The sequence below is a fragment of the Alexandromys fortis genome, unplaced genomic scaffold (assembly GCF_014885135.2).
Source record: "Alexandromys fortis isolate MF-2015 unplaced genomic scaffold, M_Fortis_MF-2015_v1.1 scaffold_84, whole genome shotgun sequence".
NCBI classification, from domain to species: Eukaryota; Metazoa; Chordata; class Mammalia; order Rodentia; family Cricetidae; genus Alexandromys; species Alexandromys fortis.
In genome coordinates, this window is record NW_026068017.1 from 6,227,079 (window position 1) to 6,246,288 (window position 19,210).

Consider the following 19,210-nt stretch of genomic DNA (forward strand, 5'->3'; position numbering starts at 1 on the left):
CCCCACCACACATAACACTCTCTTGAGATTTCTTTTAAGATACTTGTTTTGATGGTAAGCATGGCATGTTTATTTTTGCAAGAATGAGGATCTGCTCAGACAAGAGGGCAGCCTAGTACTCTCCCATATTCTATACCCAACCAGGAGCTTGCCAGCCCTGCCCAGACTCAGCCCTCTGTAACTCCACCACACCAGTCCCTTGGGGACCCTCAACGTGACCCACATGTCCCATCAGTGTCTGTGGCTAGCCAGCGCTGTCTCCTAAACAGATGACTCCCAGTTCTGAGGCTCTGTAGCCTTTCTTCTCTCCTTTGGCTTAGTTTGTTGTGACACGGTCTTTTTTTCCAGAGATCACCCAAGACCTGAGGGTTCTTATCTTAACCCCCAGTGTCATAAGCTGTGAGTTGCGCCCCCTAATGGGGACATAAAACGGAAAGTGGGACTTCCACAAACTTAGAGACAGTGCAAGGTTTGTGAACATGCAACGACCAAAAGTTAATTCAAATTCAAAAGTGCGATGAACCTAAGCTGTCCACGTCACGTGACTTCATAGCAGCCTTGCTCTAAAAATGCATAGCACTTTGCAATGCACATGCCCCTCACGTCACACAACACCAACAAACATGGCCTAAAACGAACAGGCCTAAGACATCTCAGCTGAAATTCAAGGCTGTTGCTATGAACTGCAGTGTGTTTACCCCATACACCAAGTTCTGGGGATTTGAACTCAGGTCCTCACAATTGTGCATTATTGAGGGCTTTACTCGTTGAGCTATTTCTCCAGACCATATATTAAGGACTTCTTAAAACCAACGGTTTTCTTTAAAAAAAAAAAAAACCACAATGATTTGGTGTCTTAAGATTCATTCTTAGCTCTGAAGGCTCTGCTTCAAGCATGGCACCAGTGATCTCTCTCTCAAAGGTGTTTCTGGGGATGTGTGGCCAGTCTGCTAGATGGGCTGGGCTACTGGAGCTGATTAGTGGGGGGGAGGGGCATGGCTGCCCCAATCCCTTCTTTTCACTTCAAACATCCGAAGAGAAGAATTCCAAGCTGGAAGAGCCTTCAGCAACTGTCTGGTCCAGGCATTTCCAAGTGGTGACTGACTAGTTTTGTGACATCAACTCTGTGGGTCAGTACCAGGTTTCTTGACATAATAAGACCCAACTTGGGGAGCAAAATATCAGGGTACCATTTTAGGCAGAATAAACTTAGGGTGTCATGAAGCATCTGTTTTGGCTACATACATGTGCCTCATTGAGTGGGGATGGGGGTGGGTACGCACATACGCTCTGTGAACACGTGAAATGCCTCCCGTGGTCACAGCCAGGGAAGATTAAAGCCACAGACGGGGTTGGAAGTCTTCATTTCACACATGTAGAAAGTCACCCGCCCATGCTCGCCACGCTTGTTCATGGCAGTGCTGGGCTCACGTTCAGCCTCCGGAGCGCAGATCTGCCTGTGCGCATGCCCCTACTGCATGGCCAGGTCTCCTTCCATCAGGAGGAACGTGTCTATTCTCCCCGCTTTCACGGGGGCCAGGTCTAACTGTCTTCCAATAGAGCGAGCTCATTTCTTGAGATTGCTGTTGCTATTAGCACTGGCTTGAGCTAGGAGACTGGCGAAGCCGGAGAGCTTGCCGTACGCAATCCCATTTCTTAAAAGGCTTTTTACCCTCGACAGTGAACATTCGGATGGAGAAGAATTTCAATAAACCTTTCGGAGCTGACATCAAATAGGGTCTGTGCCTCGGGAACCATATTCTTCAAGGCTGACAAATCAATCCTCAGAGTCCCCTTCCTCTTAAGAAAGGAGGCTACTGGGGTAGCCGGGAGTCACCAACACACCCAGGCCAGAAGCAGCAGAATGGCGTAAAGTTTGTGCCTCGTGTTTGCAGCCCCCTCTCTATGAGCCATCCTTAGTTTTGGGGTCTGTGAGCTTGTGAACCTTGCTTAAAATGGCCTGAGCATTTGGGAACTCAACCTGCACTGCACCACTGGCTTTCCCTGCAAGGGCAGGAGCTCCCTTGGGCTAGGGTTTCTCCTGTGTGTAATGCCGGAGATTGAACCCATTCGCTTCTTGTTGGTGGCCTCCGCCCCCACCTCCTGTGGGGGAAAAGAGCACTGTTGGGGGCTGGGACAAGAGAAGGGAGGCCTTGGAGGGAAGCTACTCATGAACCATGGCTTAAAATAACCCACCACTTCATCTGCAGCTCTGAAGGCAGCAATTCAGGGAGCTCCCTCCTCACGGAGGGAGGGGCTCCCATAGCAATGTTCTGGGGAAGGGCTTGGCTGTATACAGTGAGTGTGCTCTTATGAGCTGGGAAATTTCACTCACGTGGGTATATCAGGTCCATCTCAGGCACTCACCCCCTTCAGAAGCCAGGAGCCAGAAGCAGTGCCGTCCCCTGGAAGGCTTTCCCACGGTCTCAGCCATTCCCCCTTCTGTGTACATTGTACACGATAGATGGAGGGCTGGGTAGAGTGACATGTTCCTGCCCTTCAAGAGTGCACATGGCACGGGACCCTAATGCAGGGAACTGACAAATGGGAACAGCATTGCAAAGAGCAGGCTAGCTAGCAGCAACTGTGGAAGCCGCTGGAAGGAACAGTGTCTTGGAGAATACTACCTTAGAATGACAAAGTCGGAACTTAAACATGGAGGCTCTGGGTGTTCAAACACTTGAACAGATAGTACCTGGGGCTGTGGTGGTTGATGGGTGGTAGCAGGAAATCAGAGGGAAGAGAGGGTCAGTCAAGATGGTAGGTGTCATTCCCATCTTTTCCTTTCTTTCTTGTTTTTTTTTTATTTGTTTGTTTTTTGTTTTTTCGAGACAGGGTTTCTCTGTAGCTTTGGAGCCTGTCCTGGAACTAGCTCTTGTAGACCAGGCTGGCCTCAAACTCACAGAGATCTGCCTGCCTCTGCCTCCCATGTGCCTGCTAGTGGGCAGGCCTGTCAGTCACACAGGCTTTAGTGTGAATTCTCACTGAGGCATTCAGGTGACCTCTCACGGAGAAGGAGCCAAGAGTCTGAGAGGAAATGTGGAGAGATACGCCAGGAAGAAGAGACAACGTCCACTTGGAAACGGGAAGAAATCCTGAGGCAGAACAGAGCTGAAAGCCTGGGGGCGGGAGGAGATGACCAGCAAGCCCTGCGCAGTGGTTCTCAACCTTCCTAAGGCTGTGACCCTTTTTATCCAGTTCCTCATGCTGTGGTGACCCCCACCATGAAACTACTCTCGTTGCTGCTTCACGTGTGTAATTTTGGGGCTGTTATGAATTGTGATGTAAACATCTGTGATTTCTGGTGGTCTTAGCGACTCCTGTCAAAGGGTCATTGGAACCCCAAAGGGCTCACAACCCCCACTGTTGCTCTGTTTCCTCATTTCTTCTGAGGTAGCTATTAAGCGTCTCCTACAGGTGTTCAGTGCTGACCGCAGTGACGTGACAAGGACAGACTCATGCCTGAACTCGGAAAGTCCTGGTCCTAGTGTCTTTGGGATCAGATGGATCAGTAGGGGACATTCAGAAATTCTGCAGCAACAAATTGGTTTTTAAAAATCTTCCCTTGGACATAGCCTAGCATTACAGGCACAGAGCAGACCACCATCTCAATCCATTCCTATGAAACCAACAAAGAGAGGCTGGGGTTCACTGAGTGAACCAGGAGGCATCCACTCTTATCATACAGACCCTGAGATCCTGCCTTCCAGGGCTCCTGAGAGCTCGCTGTAAGCTGCTTGTTAAATTAGCCATGACTAAAAAAGAAATTGAATGAGCTCATATTATAGTAACTATTAATTATCACAAACTTAGACTTACATGTGAAAAGGGGATCCTTTCCCAAAACCCACACCATGCTTTTATCTGTGCTCTTGGTGCCCACTTCTGGTCATTTCTGCTGCTGTCTGTTCAATGGAGACAGTGTCTACAGGTGAGCTAAGGGTATCTTCTGCAAACTCTGTATTTAGGGATTTGGTGCCATGGAAATTGGCAAGCAATATAAGCTACAGAGAGTTGGTAACCAGTTATCAGCATGCTTTGGTCTAACTATGGAAGGAGAGGAGGGTTACCTTGGCGGAGAACTTGAGATGAACTTCAGCCTCATCTGCCAGGCTCTTCTTCACTTGGGCCCATGCCTCTCCCAGGGATCTGCAACAGGAAGGGGTTTGTTAGATTGCAAGATGTGGGGCAGCAAGGACTCTGGTCCAAAGCTGGTCCTAAGAAGGGAAGGTAGTTCTAGGCTACATATATCGTGGAGGTATAGAACATTCAAAATTGTGGGCTTGAATAATGAGACTAGACTCAGTCACCAAGGCCAAGGTAAACCAGCCTTGTTTCTGGATCTAAGACAGCAGGAAATATCTCAGTAGCAGGAGAAATAACTGGAACCCAGAGGCACTCAAGGATTTGGGGGAGGTGTGAGAGGGTGGGGGTCTTTCAATAGCTTGTGCTGCAGCGGGCCATCACTGTCCCCAGTACCCTTTGACTCCCTCCACACCCTGGTTTGCTGCCAAGGGGACAAATATATGCTAGTAACTAAAGGAAGAAAACCACAATTGTTTCCGAAGGCCCTTCCTTTGCAGCCAGCCCATAGGTCTCAGTCACTTGGCCTCCAGGAGAGGCACAGATGGTCCACTTGGGTCCGGGGACATCACAGGTGCAGCCACACACTGGGAAGATTCTCCCAGCCATCTGCAGAGGCATGGCTTCTCTTTAGCAGATTCTGAACTGTGCACCCCACTGGGGCTCACAGTGCACACTCTAAACTGTACCATCCCTCTGTTCCAAAGAGATGCTCCAAATAGAAGGCATCTCCCAAAATCCTGGAGACTTCTGAAGGCCCCAAGATTCAGAATTTATTATCTGGACCCTTCAGCCCCAAGGCCATTTTAAGGCCGACTCCTTCTCCAGACTTTTCATGCAGCCAGCAAAAGCCGCTTGTCTGGGGAATTTGTTAAATGTTGATGGCAAAAGCTGACCAGAAGACAGCCCGCTGGGGCAGATCACTGGAGATGGCAGCAGCTAGTAGCAGATTTGTCCTAGGGATCCAGTTCCCTACCTGGCTGGTGGCAGCGCTAGTCTGGCCTTGGTGAGTGTGCATGAGAAACCATCCATTGATCTCCAGAGAGTTTGGAAGAAGGAAGAGTGGTTTGGGGGTCCCATTAGAGAAAGACTAGGTGGGTCTGGGCTGACCATACTATAGGGGCCTGGAACCTGGGAACCTGTGAGGAGAATGCACAGTCCTGAAGACCTGCATGGACTGGGCTCCCCTACCTCACTCCACAGTGGAACTGTCATGGCAGCTATATGAGTCAGGGGTGAGCAGAAGGTATCCCCTCAAACCATGTGCAGCAGACTTCATCCATGGCACGGCAGTGTGGGGACTCTTGGGGCCATAACAAAATGCTCGGGGGCCCTAGGCTGGCCGTCTTCCGTGCAGTTGACATGTGGTGGCTTCTGTCACATGCGAGGGCAGTGTGTAGGCACTCTGTAGGTGCTAGCCCTTGATCTTGGACCTCCCAGTCTTTAGAACCATAACCAATCTCTTTTCTGCATACATTATCCGCTTACAGTGACACAGAAGGCTCTCAGACACAGCCACACGGAAAGGGCAGGCTTGTGAGCCGCAGGAGCATAGCTCTGTAGTTCACTAGGGAAAGGAACCTGGGGCTTCCAACATATCAGGGGAGGGCTCCACCACCGAGCTCCATCCCTAGTCCTTAGGCAGCTGTTAGGAGATGATGTGGTGACAACTGGATGTCACATGGCAAGAAGGAACCTTGACTATTACTTCCTGCCACTCCCATGGGATCTCAACACTGATCCTAACTTCCTACTGACAGCCAAGAAGCCATCGCCATCACGTGCAAGGGTGCTGTCCTAGGAGCTGTGTGATATCCAGAGGGTCCTGGAAGTACAGGAGTCTGCAAAGGCCCTGGGAGAGGTTGAGCCTCTTCCAACAGGGCGGCAAGCCTGCTGCCAGGAGAGCACATGGGGTGACTGGCTAGGGTCAGGCATGGTGACCTGAGAATGTTAGTTCAAGGATATTGGGGGCAAAGTGGCACTATTCCCATCCTGGACAATGCTTTCAGCCCTACCTGCAGGACTGGCATGACCCAGGCAGAAAAGTGTCATCCCTACTTTTCAGATGGGCTCAGCCCATGTCCTATGTCCTCCTCTCCTCAGTATTCCAAAGTACTTCAAATGTACGGAACTACTGCAATCGGCCCTGTCAATATGTCTAAACGAATATATGTTAATTAAAAATAAAATTTAAATGTTTGGGAAAAAGCTATTCGAAATCCTCATTTGAAGATGGCATCCGATGAGAGAGAGATAAATAAAAACTGCCAGCTGAACCTGGATCTCAATGTGTAGTCTGGGGCATGCCAAACCACGGCACAGGCTCTTGGCAGAACTCCAGCCAAGAACGACCAACATTCCTTGGCCTTTCCACACACGAGACGGTTGAAGGCAGAATGAGAAACCCAAGGCTGCTGCTTAGCCAGTGTGCACATGTCTTGTGACATCGAAACTGGACAGCGCACCTAAGTTGCCAGATAGCTCAAGTGTCCCCTACCTGCCCTTGGGTTTCTGAGCTCTCGAATCCCTGCCCATCCTTCAAAGTGCACCAGGGCCAAATGTCTAGAGCTGTGTTGTGGGTGCAAGATACAGCAGCGCTGTACTGTGTGCCTGCCAGTGGGGCAGTTATGGGCCTGACCCTAGCCAGTCACCCCATGTGCTCTCCTGGCAGCAGGCTTGCCGCCCTGTTGGAAGAGGCTCAACCTCTCCCAGGGCCCTTGCAGACACACACACACACACACACACACACACACACACACACGTGCGGCAGGGATAGCTGTACCTGAGCTTGTGTGGTTGATTGTACTCGTGTGTGTGGCTCTGGCGTGAGGAGCAGGCTGCTTAGCTTAGGAGCATATGCTGTGTGCTGGCAGGACAAAATGTCCCTGGCAGGAGCCCAAGCCGAGGGGGTGGAAGCGGGAAGGCTCCAGAGCCATAAAGTGATGCCAAGCGCAGGGACCCACAGGAAACTGCTTTCTCTGGTGGCAGGGCTACTTCCCATGCACTTCCTGCCTTGTCCCAGGCTGAGGAGGCAGTAGGTGAGGCCAGGAGCCAGCTAACCACGTTCCTGTCTTGAGAGGGACACGGACCCTACTGGGTCATCCTGCGGCTGACTGGGAGGAGATGGCCTGGTTTTAGTCAGCCCCGAGGAGCCCTAATCAAAGCCATATTCAACTGGCAAAAGTCTCCATCCTAGGCAGACTCCAGCCACGAGGCAGATTATGGCCTGTTCACCATCAGAGCTCCCTGCGGACCCCGCCTTCTTTCTTAGGTTCACCTCTGGAGGGTGGTGGGACAACAGAGGCAGCATTTGAGGACCCTTTTGGTGCTAACTTCCCAGGAGCCTCGAACATTTTTCTTTTGAGGTGAAAACCAACTGTGACGAAATTTTCCAATTTAAGGCGAACAATGGAAAAGTGTCTACAACATCCACACTGGAGAATGGCCTACTCTTGATGGCTCCAAACCCTTCATTCCCCGTCAGAAAGAAAATTTTGTCATTCCTCCCTCCCCTTAGCCTCCTGTCATATCTTGAAACCCTGATGGGGATAGGAGGACAGGGTAGCAATTAAGATTAGAAGGCAAAGCCCTGATTCAATAGGATTATTGATCTTGTAAGACCCACTTCCCGATCCCAACCTACACAGCGGATGGAATGTAAGCCCACAGTGATTTTTCAGCCACCTGTGAGCCCAGGGAAAGCCCATGCCAGACACCGACCCTACTGGAACCTCGATACTGAACTCCCAGTCTCTGGAACAGAGACAAAATAGAAGCCTTTTCTGTTCTTTTTCTTGACAGAGATCTTACTATGTAGCCCAGGTCGGCCTTAAAATCATGATCTTCCCATCTCTGCCTTCTGAGTGCTGGGATTGTGGATGTGTAAACCTCCACGCACAGGCATGTTCTTACAGTTTAAGCAACTCAGGCTGTGGAATTTTGTTAGAGCAGCCTCAGCACACACATACCCTGAATGGAAAGACATACCTACCATAAGTCTCACTCCTCACGTCCCTCTTCATCACTAGCCACTGAGCTTTGCCTCTGTGGCCTTGCTTATTCTGGACACTACATATGAACAGGATGACAGACTCTGTGACCCACGGTGGGTGGCATCTTTTACTCTGCATCACGTTTTTGAGGTTCACACGTAAGGTGGCGAGTCTCGGTATTCTATTCCTTTTTATGGGCAAATACTGTCCCACTGTGCATCCATGAGTATCCATTGTGAGCACCCCGTGATTTGCATACCTGTTCACCTCCTGATGGAATTTGAGCCATTTCTACCTTTTAGTCTCTGTGAACAGTACTACTTTGAGCATGTTTGTTTGAGTCCTTGGTTTTGACTCATTTGGGTTTAAACCTCAGAAGGGGTGGCAACATATACCACTTCTCTGATTCTCTCTTGAGGAAGGCCACGCTATTTTGCACAGGAGGGATAACCTGGGGGTATGAATACTTGGACTTCAGGTCATGGGTGCCCACTTTGAGTCAGGAGCACCAGTATTTTTGTTTGTTTATCTGAGATAGGGTCTAGATATGTAGCACAGGTTGTCCCAAAATTCTTAATCCCCCTTCCTCAGTCACCAGAGTGCTGAAATTAGAGGCTAAAACACTTAATTATGAGTACTGTCTTAACCCACGAGTCTGAACCCTGAGCTGTGAAAACCCACCTTGAGCCATGGGTATCCATCTTGAGTTACCGGTCCCTGTCTAAGGCATGAGTGCCTATCTCGAGTCATGAGGCTCTACCTTCGACTATGAATGATTCAAAGGCACCCACCCCACAGTGAGCCAGACAGGCCTACAGCAATTGCTCCATCCCAAGTGGGCAGCATTGCTGATAAGTGAGTGAGGATCCCTTTCTCTGTGTCCCTTCATCCTCCCCAGTCCCGCCACTCTCCTCCCAACTCACCCTTCCTCCTGGGCAGCCAGGGAGTTCTGAGAGAGCTTAGCCAGGTTCTTTGCATACTCCTCTTCAATCTTTATCCTGCAAAGAGAGAAACCCCAGTGTATCTGCTCCGCAGTGTAGACCATGAGTTGGACTCACCACACCCTGCCGTGCCTCAGTCTTGTAGAGACCCTCTAACGTGTCAGTTCCTGAGCCTGTAGCGCTTGCTGTTCTGTTTACACAGGGAGAACCCACAGTGGCAAGTACCCAATAAAGGACTGGTTCAGACTCTGCTTCCCACCGCTGGCAGACGTCATCTGCACCACTCCAAGCACAAGGTGGGACATGAGAGCCTTCCAGGAACATGAGACGCTTGGGACAGACTCCCAGGGATGCCCAGGATGTACCCAGCCCTTCCATCCTAGTTCCAGGTTCACACACTCCCAGATGGCCTCAGCCCACAGAAGCAAGAAGAGAACATCTTCCTCCACTTTCCCACCCACAATGCCTTCGATTGCAAAGCATTGCTAAGGGTGCAAGTGTTTCCATGGAAACCAGGTAAGGTCCAGAGCTGCAATCCCATTGGATTTCCCCAGAGGGGAAAACCTTCCATACACCTCCAAGGCAACTCTCTCGGGCACATTTTGTACAGCAAGGCATATCCATGTTACGTGGGCTGTCAACAGCACGTTCATGTCTTAAGAGGCTCTTGGGGCCAGGGTGGGAGGTGGAGGATAAACCAGAAGTGTTCTGAGGGCAGGGTCCTAGACACTCCTTCCAGCCTTCACTCAGTGAATAGAGGAGTCCCGGGACATGGAATTGCAGCATGTGCTTCTCCCCTCCTAGGGTGCTGAGATCCAAAGGATGCAGGGACCCAAACAGAGTGACTATTTGGACCCGCTAAAGCCTCTGCACACCTTCTCATCCCTCACTTCTGGCTGGAGCCTGTCCGAAAGTTCCTGAGTTTCTCGCTAACCCATCTCTGTCCTACCTTTGTCTCCAGCCCCAATTATGCAGACCTCTACTCTGCAGCAACTTCATACTGGGGCCAAGATCTCCAGAAAGCAGATTTCATCATGCCACAAGGCCGAGTGCACATGCCAGGAGAGGGAGGTGCACACGCCATCTGCCTCCTGGGCCTCTGCTGCGAGCCGTCTGTGTTATCTCCACCTCCTTGCCCACTTCCCTCAGCCCAGCAAAGATGCAAGTCCCAACCCCACAGCCTGATTTTCCTGCCTCGGATGGCTTCCCCGAGAGCTCCAAAGGCGGGCTGAGAAAGGTTCCAGGGATTTGAATTCCCTCCGCTGGTTCCCCGAGACCTCAGTGGCCAGAGATGACAGAAACCATTCATTTGCCAATAGGACATTGTTATGAGTGAAAACCATATGCACACTGAGGCTTCAGCTCCTATTGCTTCCTATTTGTCTGCTTTATGCTTCTGTTTTCTTGCATCCGAACAAAGCAGCCTTCCAATTTCCTACTAGTTTAATGGGTCATAACATAAAGATTTGATTATACAAATGGAAAATAGGCCTCCTAAGGAAAAAAAGGGCTTTAAAAATGCCAAAGCATTATTACCCAATTACTAGTGTTATAATGAAGAAATACTTTGAAAAGTTCTTTTGCTATTTGCAATGAATATTTCCAGCAAGTCTTGGAAACACTAGCTGGAAAGTTGAGCATATGTTTGTGAAAAAAAAGTGTGTTGATGGGGGTGTGTAGGCACACAGGTGTGTGAGTATACAGATGTAGAGGTGTGTAAGTATGTAAGTGTGTGGTGTGTAAATGTACAGATGTGTGTGTGTGATGTGGGTATGCAATCAAACAAACGTATAGATGTGCAGACATGTATGAAGGCATGGATGCACAGGTATGTGGGTGTGCAGGTATAGGTGCACAAGGGTGTAGGTATGCAAAAGCATGCCTGTGCAAGTGTCTGTACATGAAAGTGTGTGAGTGTGCAGGTACACGGATGTGTAGCTATCTGTGCACAGGGATATGGGTATGCATATACTTGGGTGTGTAGGTGTGATGTGTGGGTACCCAGGGTGTATGAACATACAGGTGTGTGGGCATGCAAATATGCTGGTACACAGGTATGCAGTCACATGGGAGTACATGGGGATGTGGGTGTGTAGGCACACAGGTATACAGGGATAGGGTAAGATGTAGGGGTGTATGGGAGTACAGGTGCCCAGATGTATAGTTGTATGGGGATCTGATGCATGGCTATGTAGGTACACAGATATTTCTGTGTTGGGGCATGTAGAGGCCAGAATGTGTGGGTGTGTGGATGTGTATGTGTACAGGCGTGAGGGTGTACAGGTGCATTTGTGCATGAGTGATGTGGGATTCCCCTCTGTATGCTGTGAATATCATTAGTTAAAAAAGCAGAGCTATAGGGAAACAGAGCTAGGTGGAGAAAACTAAACTGAATGCTGGGAGAAAGAGATGGAGTCAGGAGAAGCCATGTAGCCCTGCCAGAGATGGATGCTGGAACTTTAGCCAGGAAGCCACAGCCACATGGTGATACACAGATTAATAGAAATTGGTTAAATTAATATGTAAGAGTTAGCCAATAAGAAGCTAGAGCTAATGGGCCAACTAGTGATTTAATTAATACAGTTTCTGTGTGATTATTTCAGGGCTAAGTGGCCAGGAACAAACAAGAGGCCCCTCCTTCTACACATGGATCTGTATGTTATGCAGGAATATGAACAAGAGAGACAGAGAGGAGAAAGATGGAGAGGGGACTTCTCTGCAGCTCTTCCTATTTTCCACGAGCTGAATTGATAGGATCTTCATCTATGATCCAAGTTCTTCAGACACGGAGCTATTAGAATCCCTAGAGGCAAGGGTGAGATGGGAGGGCAGTTCTATATCCCTTGGCCTGGGAAATGTTTTAGTTAAAAAATGGCCTGGAAGGACAGGAGTGGAGCAGGTGGATCTCTGAGTCTGAGGCCAGCCTGGTCCATAGAGTGAGTTCCAAGTCAGTCAGGGCTACACAGTGAGACTTTGTCTCAAGAGAAAAAGAAGACCTGGAAGGTAAGGGACAGCTTCAAATGAGGGTAAAGAATGGAGCGGCAAGTCAGGGGATGGTGGGGAGGAGCGGAGGCTGTGGCAAACAGGACCTGTGCTCCTTCCGTGGACAGCAGCTACTCAACTCAAGCCAGTTGTTGCATAGGGGCTGTGCAGGCATCAAGAGATACCAAGCATCCAGGATTCAATGCGATGTGTGTGTGTGCACATGCATGTATCTCAATACATATATCATGTAGCTCAGATAAGCCATATTATACAACTGAGGATGACTTTGAACTCCTGACTTCCTTCTTTCAATTCTTTAGATATTGGTTCAAATCTTTAGAAACACTATCCATGTCTACACCACATATCTGCTGGCCACATCTGTCCCAGGACTAAGCATGACCAGCTATCCACTCCCCTGGGGTTCAGGGTTCAGAGTGGGCCTGGTGGTGGCCAGCTCCAGGGCTACACGGGCATTGGTCTCACCTTTCCCGGATGAACTCAGACATTTCTTTCTGCATCTGCTTGCCTTTCAGTTGCTTCTGCAGCAGCAGTTCAAACCCAGCCACCGTGCCATTGCCTTGTGGGTCCTTCTTATCCGCCTAGGAAGAAACAAAAGCCCAGTCATCTGGGAGCAGGCTGCATTCTGCATTTCTAGGATCCCTTGCAGATCATTGCCAGGGAGCCACTGCAGCTTGCAGAAACCCTTCTCACCGGGAAGAGGTTCATGGGCCTCTTCTCTGTCCTGACCATAGTGACACTCTTTCTTCAGCAACACGGACACAAGACATACCACTAACACCTTTCCTTACAGGGAAATTACGACCATGCCCGCCTGAGGCTTCTCTATCCCCACCCTGCCCGCCTGAGGCCTCTCTATCTCTACCATGCCTGCCCGAGGCTTCTCTATGGATGCTTAAGGTGTGCTCACTTCATGCTGTGGATGCTACATCTTGATAGAATGGCAAGGAAGTCACCCCAATAACTAAGCCCAACCCTGCTTCCCTCGGGGGTAAACAGGCTGAACGACTCTTCATTGGCTCTAAGAAAAACCTACAAGAACAGTGTGCTCCAAAGACTGTGCCATCGGGGAGATGTTTCTACTAAGAGGAAAAGGCTTTGACAGAAAAGGAAAACCACCGAGGGACCAGGAGCCAGAGTTCAGGTTAAGGTGAGAACTCTTAGCTAAGCATGGCGGTGTAGGCCTGTGATCCCAGCCCCTGGGAAACAGATGCACAGGGTGACCAGGCGGTCTTAACATAACCCAAACTAGCAAAAGAAGGACATCCCCAGGATGCCAGTGAACAACAGGCAGGACCACATGCTATGCCCACGACTTTCTTGTCTCCCCTCTAGGACATGCCCTGGTCCCTAGAGCCCTAAGGATGATGTCCACACACATGACAGCCACTCTTTATTTCCGCAGCTGTCACCCATTCTTCCTGGTCCACTCACTCGCCTCTCACCCTCCAATCCCATCTGCAACAGGCACAGCACAGGTTACACCCAAGTCTTTCTCAAAACTCCTTCAGTACCTCCCTACTACAGACAGCAAAGACACGTCTTCCTTCAGGCCTCCAGAATCTTCCCGTCTCCTTACTGCATACACGTCATCCCCCACTGCCCCCAAAGCTCCCAGTTCCTCTGCAGACCTCTATCTTACAAGCAGGACAGCTTGAGTAGCAGAACCGCTCTACAGGGGCAAGCGGAAGCTTTGTGTGCTTCCTACTAAGGGGTGCAGGATTTGGGAGAAAGAAAAAAACACTTTGGGCTAGTATTTAGCAGATATAAAAAGAGGGCAGATAATCCATTCTGTGCCACACTGAGAAGAGGTTTTATTTATTGATTGTTCCTTGGGGTCTTCCCGAAAGTGCCTTGTAGAGGTTTAGTCGTTTTCCATAGACGGCCGAGGTGCCGTGAACCCTCACCACTATGACTGCAGAAGGGCCAGTGTCCCTGCAACTTCAAAACGCAAGTGCTCTGGGCTAGCTCTGGCATCCTTGATGTACGGGACTGTGCATACACGTTAAGACATCATTTTAACGGTGGGAAAATATACATAATGTGATACTTATTGTTGTTGTCATCATTTGTAAGTGCATGTACACTTTAGTGACACTAAGAGTATAGAGACTGAGGTGGTGACATTCTGCCATCCATCATCAATAGAAACTTCTCATCTTGCAACAGACAACTCTGTACCCACTAAGCAATACACAAGAACTTCAGAGCCGCGGGTGCTGAAAGAGACAGTTTATACATCCCCATCTGCACCCGACTTCCTCATGACTCAGTTGGGAAAAGCAACATGCCAAGAGGCAGATCATGTCCCCAAGGCCACTCACAGTGGTGTTGAGCAGGCCTGAAGCTCAGATTTCTTTATTAAAAGTAATTCTAGTCTCCTGCCTCCATCCAGCCCTGGAGGGAGCTGTCTTTCAGCTTTCTGGCATTCTGGCTGTGGTTTCCATGTTACAGGGCAGGAAAACCACACAGATTTCCTGGGACAGCCAGAATGATCCAGAATCCAGCAAAAGTCCCATCTGAAATGCCAAACTGGACACCACACTTTGCAGCTTCAACAAGCAAAGGCCCCTTCCGCCCTTCCCAGGTGAATGCTGCTGTTGGGGTCACAGTGGAGGGAAACTGAGGCAGGACTCACCCAGAAGTAGTCACAATAGCTCCACTCAGTCGGCTTGAGCAGCTGTTGTTCAGGCATTGTGTCTGGGTGAGGGAATGTCACACAGTTTATCTGCAGAGAAAGAGAATGCTGTCACTGCTGGATCAGGTGGCCAGAGCACAAAAGGACATCTCCCCGGGGCCACTTTGGTGGAATGTACTCAGCAATTTTCCCCTGCGCCAGCAGTCAGTGGGTACTTTCTATAGGAGGCAACCGGCCCCCACACCCATCCTAGAGGCTACGAAGAGGGAAAGCTCTCTGGTGAGAATTTAATCGGATCTATCACAATTGTAAATGCCCAGATCTTGCGACCCAGCCACCGTGCTTCTGAGAGACGGTGTTACAGATGTAACTGCCTATGTGTGCAGGGATGTATGTGCCTGGTATCTACCATACACTGGCTATGCCGTCAAAGGCTGGACCAGAACCACACTGTCCAATGGTGGGGGGAATTCGTAAGGAAAGTCTGAGAGGAGTCAGGAGTGGTGGTACCATTTTCAACCCTAGCACCCAGGAAGGAGAGGCAGAAGGCTAGCGACCTTATAAGACACAGTGCCATGTGCAATGAATGCATGCGTGAAAAACAAATCAGTGCTACAGCAATAGAGTTCGCCCACACTGATGAGGAACGGTACCCGGATGCGCTGCTAAGGGGTGAGTGCGTCTGAGTGCACAGCAGTACACAGATGACGTATAGAATGGTTTTAGTATCACAGTGTGCTCCATTTGTACGAAGAAGTGGGGTAATATTTGTGTGTTTGGTATGTCCTGTGTGGGATCATTCTGGAAGCCAGAAGTTAAATCTGAATTTGCTTCTAAGAAGAGCCAAGGATAGGGTTGATGTAGAAGCGCCTGGGGGCCGGGGGTAAGAGGTTATACTGAGATGCTTGTGGTATGAACATTCACAGTTTAAACATATAATCCAGGGTGCAGGCTTGGGGCTGGCCCTTAGGATGGAGAGTGTGGTGTGGAAGTTTCTGGGCGCTTAAAGCTATTGTTTCTCCCAGCTGTGTTTGTGATCCTCCTTAGCTGCCTCGGCTTTGTTGGAGTGGCTTGCTCCCTCTTTGTGGTAATGTCTTGTCCCCCTTTGTGGGAGTGTCTTGTCCCATTTTGTGGGAGTGGTCTACCCCCTTTGTGGGAGTAGCTTGTACACCCCTTTGTGGAAGTGGCTTTGCTGCTTTTCTGATGGGGTTGCAATTCCCCAGCCTCACACCAAGGCATCTTCCTCCAACCTCACCTCACAGACCAGTCATCTGCCACAGTGGGGAGTTCTGGTGCTGAATGGATAAGCCAACCAGGAACCCGCAGGGGGTGGCAGATTGTCTTCAAGCTCTGACCTAGGAGGGTCATGCAGACAGCCAGGTGCCCCTGTGACACAGAATCTACAACCAGGACAGGAGGGAAACAGCCTGTGCCTTGGGCAGGGGCTACAGGCTGTGGACACATATCACATGGGCAGATTCAGATTCCTACTCCACGCCACCAGACTATGAGCTGATGATTCCAGGTTAGCCGAAGATCGGGGCTGGTACGTCAATTGTCTCAAGCTTTCAGTGATGGCAATTGTTTGAGTTTAAAACTAAAAACAAAAACAAAACACTATGGCCAACCAGCAAACTCCCATGTCAGTTGAATCAGACCCTGGGACCTCTGAATTAAGGGCGGGAGAGCCTGTGGTAGTCAGTGCATTGCCCTGCCAGCCTGCCAGCTGTCAGGAGCAGCAGCTGCCCTCACAAGCCTGGGTGAGGAGACCCGGAAGTGCTGTCCAGAAGGAAAAGGACATTGACATTGGTAAGATAAGGCAGGGGCTCCTTTGGGAAGAAGCATGATGACATGGTGACATGGTAGGAAGGGGGCCAGGAATGTCACAGTGCCTTGGAGTTCAACAGCACTGAATTCTGCCCCAGTTGGTTCAGTGTGAAGAAGTTCTGGCCTGCAGCTGTTGGCGGGGGCGGAGGGCAGAGGGTAGAGCAGGCATCATCTCATGTCCAGCCTCAGGCAACGGTCTATTCAAGTTCTTGATCTAGGCTGAAGTCCCTCCCCGCTGTGAGGTGTCCTGATCTGAGTATTCTTTAGGGGCCTTGCCAGCCTCCAACTGAGTGGGTGCTGCTTGGGGCCAGCATGAAAACAGGGTATGGAGGTTAAGCCATAATGGTGATGACGGTCACCTTTATTTTGCTTCGTGAAAGCCTCAATGTATAAATATAATGATATAAGACTTCTAACAAAATGCCCTATAATTCGTGATCCTAGAGAAGCTAAATAAGAAGGAGAACCCAAAGAAAAACATATAGGCATCCTCCTGAATATTAACCTTCATCAGGCGATGAAAGGAGACAGAGACAGAGACCCACATTGGAGCACCGGACTGAAACCCCAAGGTCCAAATCAGGAGCAGAAGGAGAGAGAGCACGAGCAAGGAACTCAGGACCGCGAGGGGTGCACCCACACACTGAGACAATGGGGATGTTCTATCGGGAACTCAACAAGGCCAGCTGGACTGGGTCTGAAAAAGCATGGGATAAAACCGGACTCGCTGAACATAGCGGACAATAAGGACTGCTGAAAACTCAAGAACAATGGCACTGGGTTTTGATCCTACTGCACGTACTGGCTTTGTGGGAGCCTAGGCTGTTTGGATGCTCACCTTACTAGACCTGGAAGGAGGTGGGAGGTCCTTGGACTCCCCACAGGGCAGGGATCCCTGACTGCTTTTTGGGCTGATGGGACAGGGGGAGTTGATTGGGGGAGGGGGAGGGAAATGGGAGGCGGTGGCAGGGAGGAGACAGAAGTCATAAATAAATAAATAAAGACTTCTAACAGTAAAGTAATCAGGAGCTAAGAATCACAGAACCAGGGCTGGAGAAAAAGTGGGTAGGAGCGCTTGCTGTGCGTGCATGAGGATCTGCGTTCAAACTCCTGCAACTCCAGTGACAAGTTAGGCATGACCGCATGAGGCTCAGAGACAGGAGGATTGCTGGGAACTTGCTGGCTGCCAGGCTGGCTCCAGGTTTAGCAAGAGACTATCTCAAGGAAATTTAGGCAGAGAGTGATAGAGAAAGACACACTTTCCTCTGGTCTCCACATGCACGTGAGCAGGTACACATGAGTATGCACATGCAACCATGCACACACAAACACATCCATGCAAATAAATACATAATCACAGAATCCACAGATTTAAGGCACAATTACCCCTCAGTATCTGGGGGGTAGAGGGGTGGGCACCGTTTTCAGGCCTCACATGGATGGCAAAATTTATAGATGCCAAGCTCCCTTATGTAAAATGGCACCGTATTTGCATATAACAAACACAGACCCCCCTGCATTCCATAGTCTTATAATACTTAATAATTTGAGCTGAATAGTTGTTCTACCATATTGAATGGGGAGTAATATCAAGGATAAAGGTTGTACAATTGAGTACAGACACAGTTTTCAACCTGTGGCTAGGGGATTCTCAGCTGGCTGAATTCACAGATGGGCACCTGAGGCTAGGGGCTGTGGTACTCAAAGTAGGCAGCACTGATTTCTAAGGAACCTTATGATTTTCCCCGACCCTCTTCATCAGTCTTCATCCAAACTGCTCTTGGCCTTGGCCACAAAGGAAGAAGTTTATCACAAGTGGCTTGGCCAATGGTGGGTCAGGGCAAGCAGAAAATGGGTCTTGTTTAGCCATGCCTACCATCCTCCCTGAGAGGACCCACATTCAGAGAAAGGATGGTACTATCTACCCCAGGATGCCCATGAAGAGAAGACAGACTCTGTTAGTCCAAAGCGGAGAGAGTAACAGGAATCCCCTCCAATGGCAATCCTCAGCTGGCTCCAAGGCACAGAAGGTCTATAGGATAGCTGGGATTTGATTATGTTCCATTTGACCCCTCTGTTGTCCTGGAACCATGGTGTAATGTGTCTCAGAGACACCTGGACCAGCCATGGAAGGATGGGGCCTGTGCGGGAGTGAAGGTGGGAGAAGCTGGAGACTCATGATACTTCTGCCACTCTGGGGCTATTAGTTCTTGGATGCCCTGGTCAGGAGCCCTGGGGTGCCTGTCGCTGCCTGTCACTTCTGGTTCCTGTTACCCAATGGGACTTCCCTGAATCCTCAGTGCTCTTCTCCCCCTGGTGGTCAGGTAGAGAAGTTCACAACACTGAGGAAATCAGATCACAGAAGTGTTCAAATCCAGGTCAGGCTGGTAGTAGAGCTGAATGTTTACCGGATAGCTCTTCCATGGCATGAACCATGTCGGGTTTTATCTGCTATGCCACGTCTCCCCAGCACTCTGCGCACATACGTCTTTGATGTACTCCTGATGGCTTTTTTCTTCTGACAGCTTGCCCTTGAGGGCAGGTGAAGGGATGGAGACCATCCTATCCTAAGGTTTTCCTAGGTCCTGCACGTCAGGCAAACAGCGGGTATTCAACAAAACATTATTGCAATGACTAGGAAACAGGTCTGAGGTACAGCGTATGTTCTCAAGAGCCTGATAGTTAAGGGGTGATTATTCTTGGTATCCGCCTCTCATTAGGGC

General features: G+C 49.8%; 1 protein-coding gene across 11 annotated transcripts in view; it reads right to left on the reverse strand.

Moving 5' to 3' along the window:
• Gas7 (growth arrest specific 7) overlaps window positions 1–19,210 on the reverse strand; it is a 225,233-nt gene that overhangs the window by 10,016 nt on the left and 196,007 nt on the right. For all 11 annotated transcript variants that reach the window (XM_050162660.1, XM_050162667.1, XM_050162670.1 and 8 more), the window contains 4 exons: window positions 14,661–14,750; window positions 12,488–12,603; window positions 8,999–9,073; window positions 4,071–4,149 (listed from right to left, as the gene is read on the reverse strand). In XM_050162660.1, the coding sequence (XP_050018617.1) occupies window positions 4,071–4,149; window positions 8,999–9,073; window positions 12,488–12,603; window positions 14,661–14,750 (360 nt within the window). The remainder of the gene's footprint in view (window positions 1–4,070; window positions 4,150–8,998; window positions 9,074–12,487; window positions 12,604–14,660; window positions 14,751–19,210) is intronic.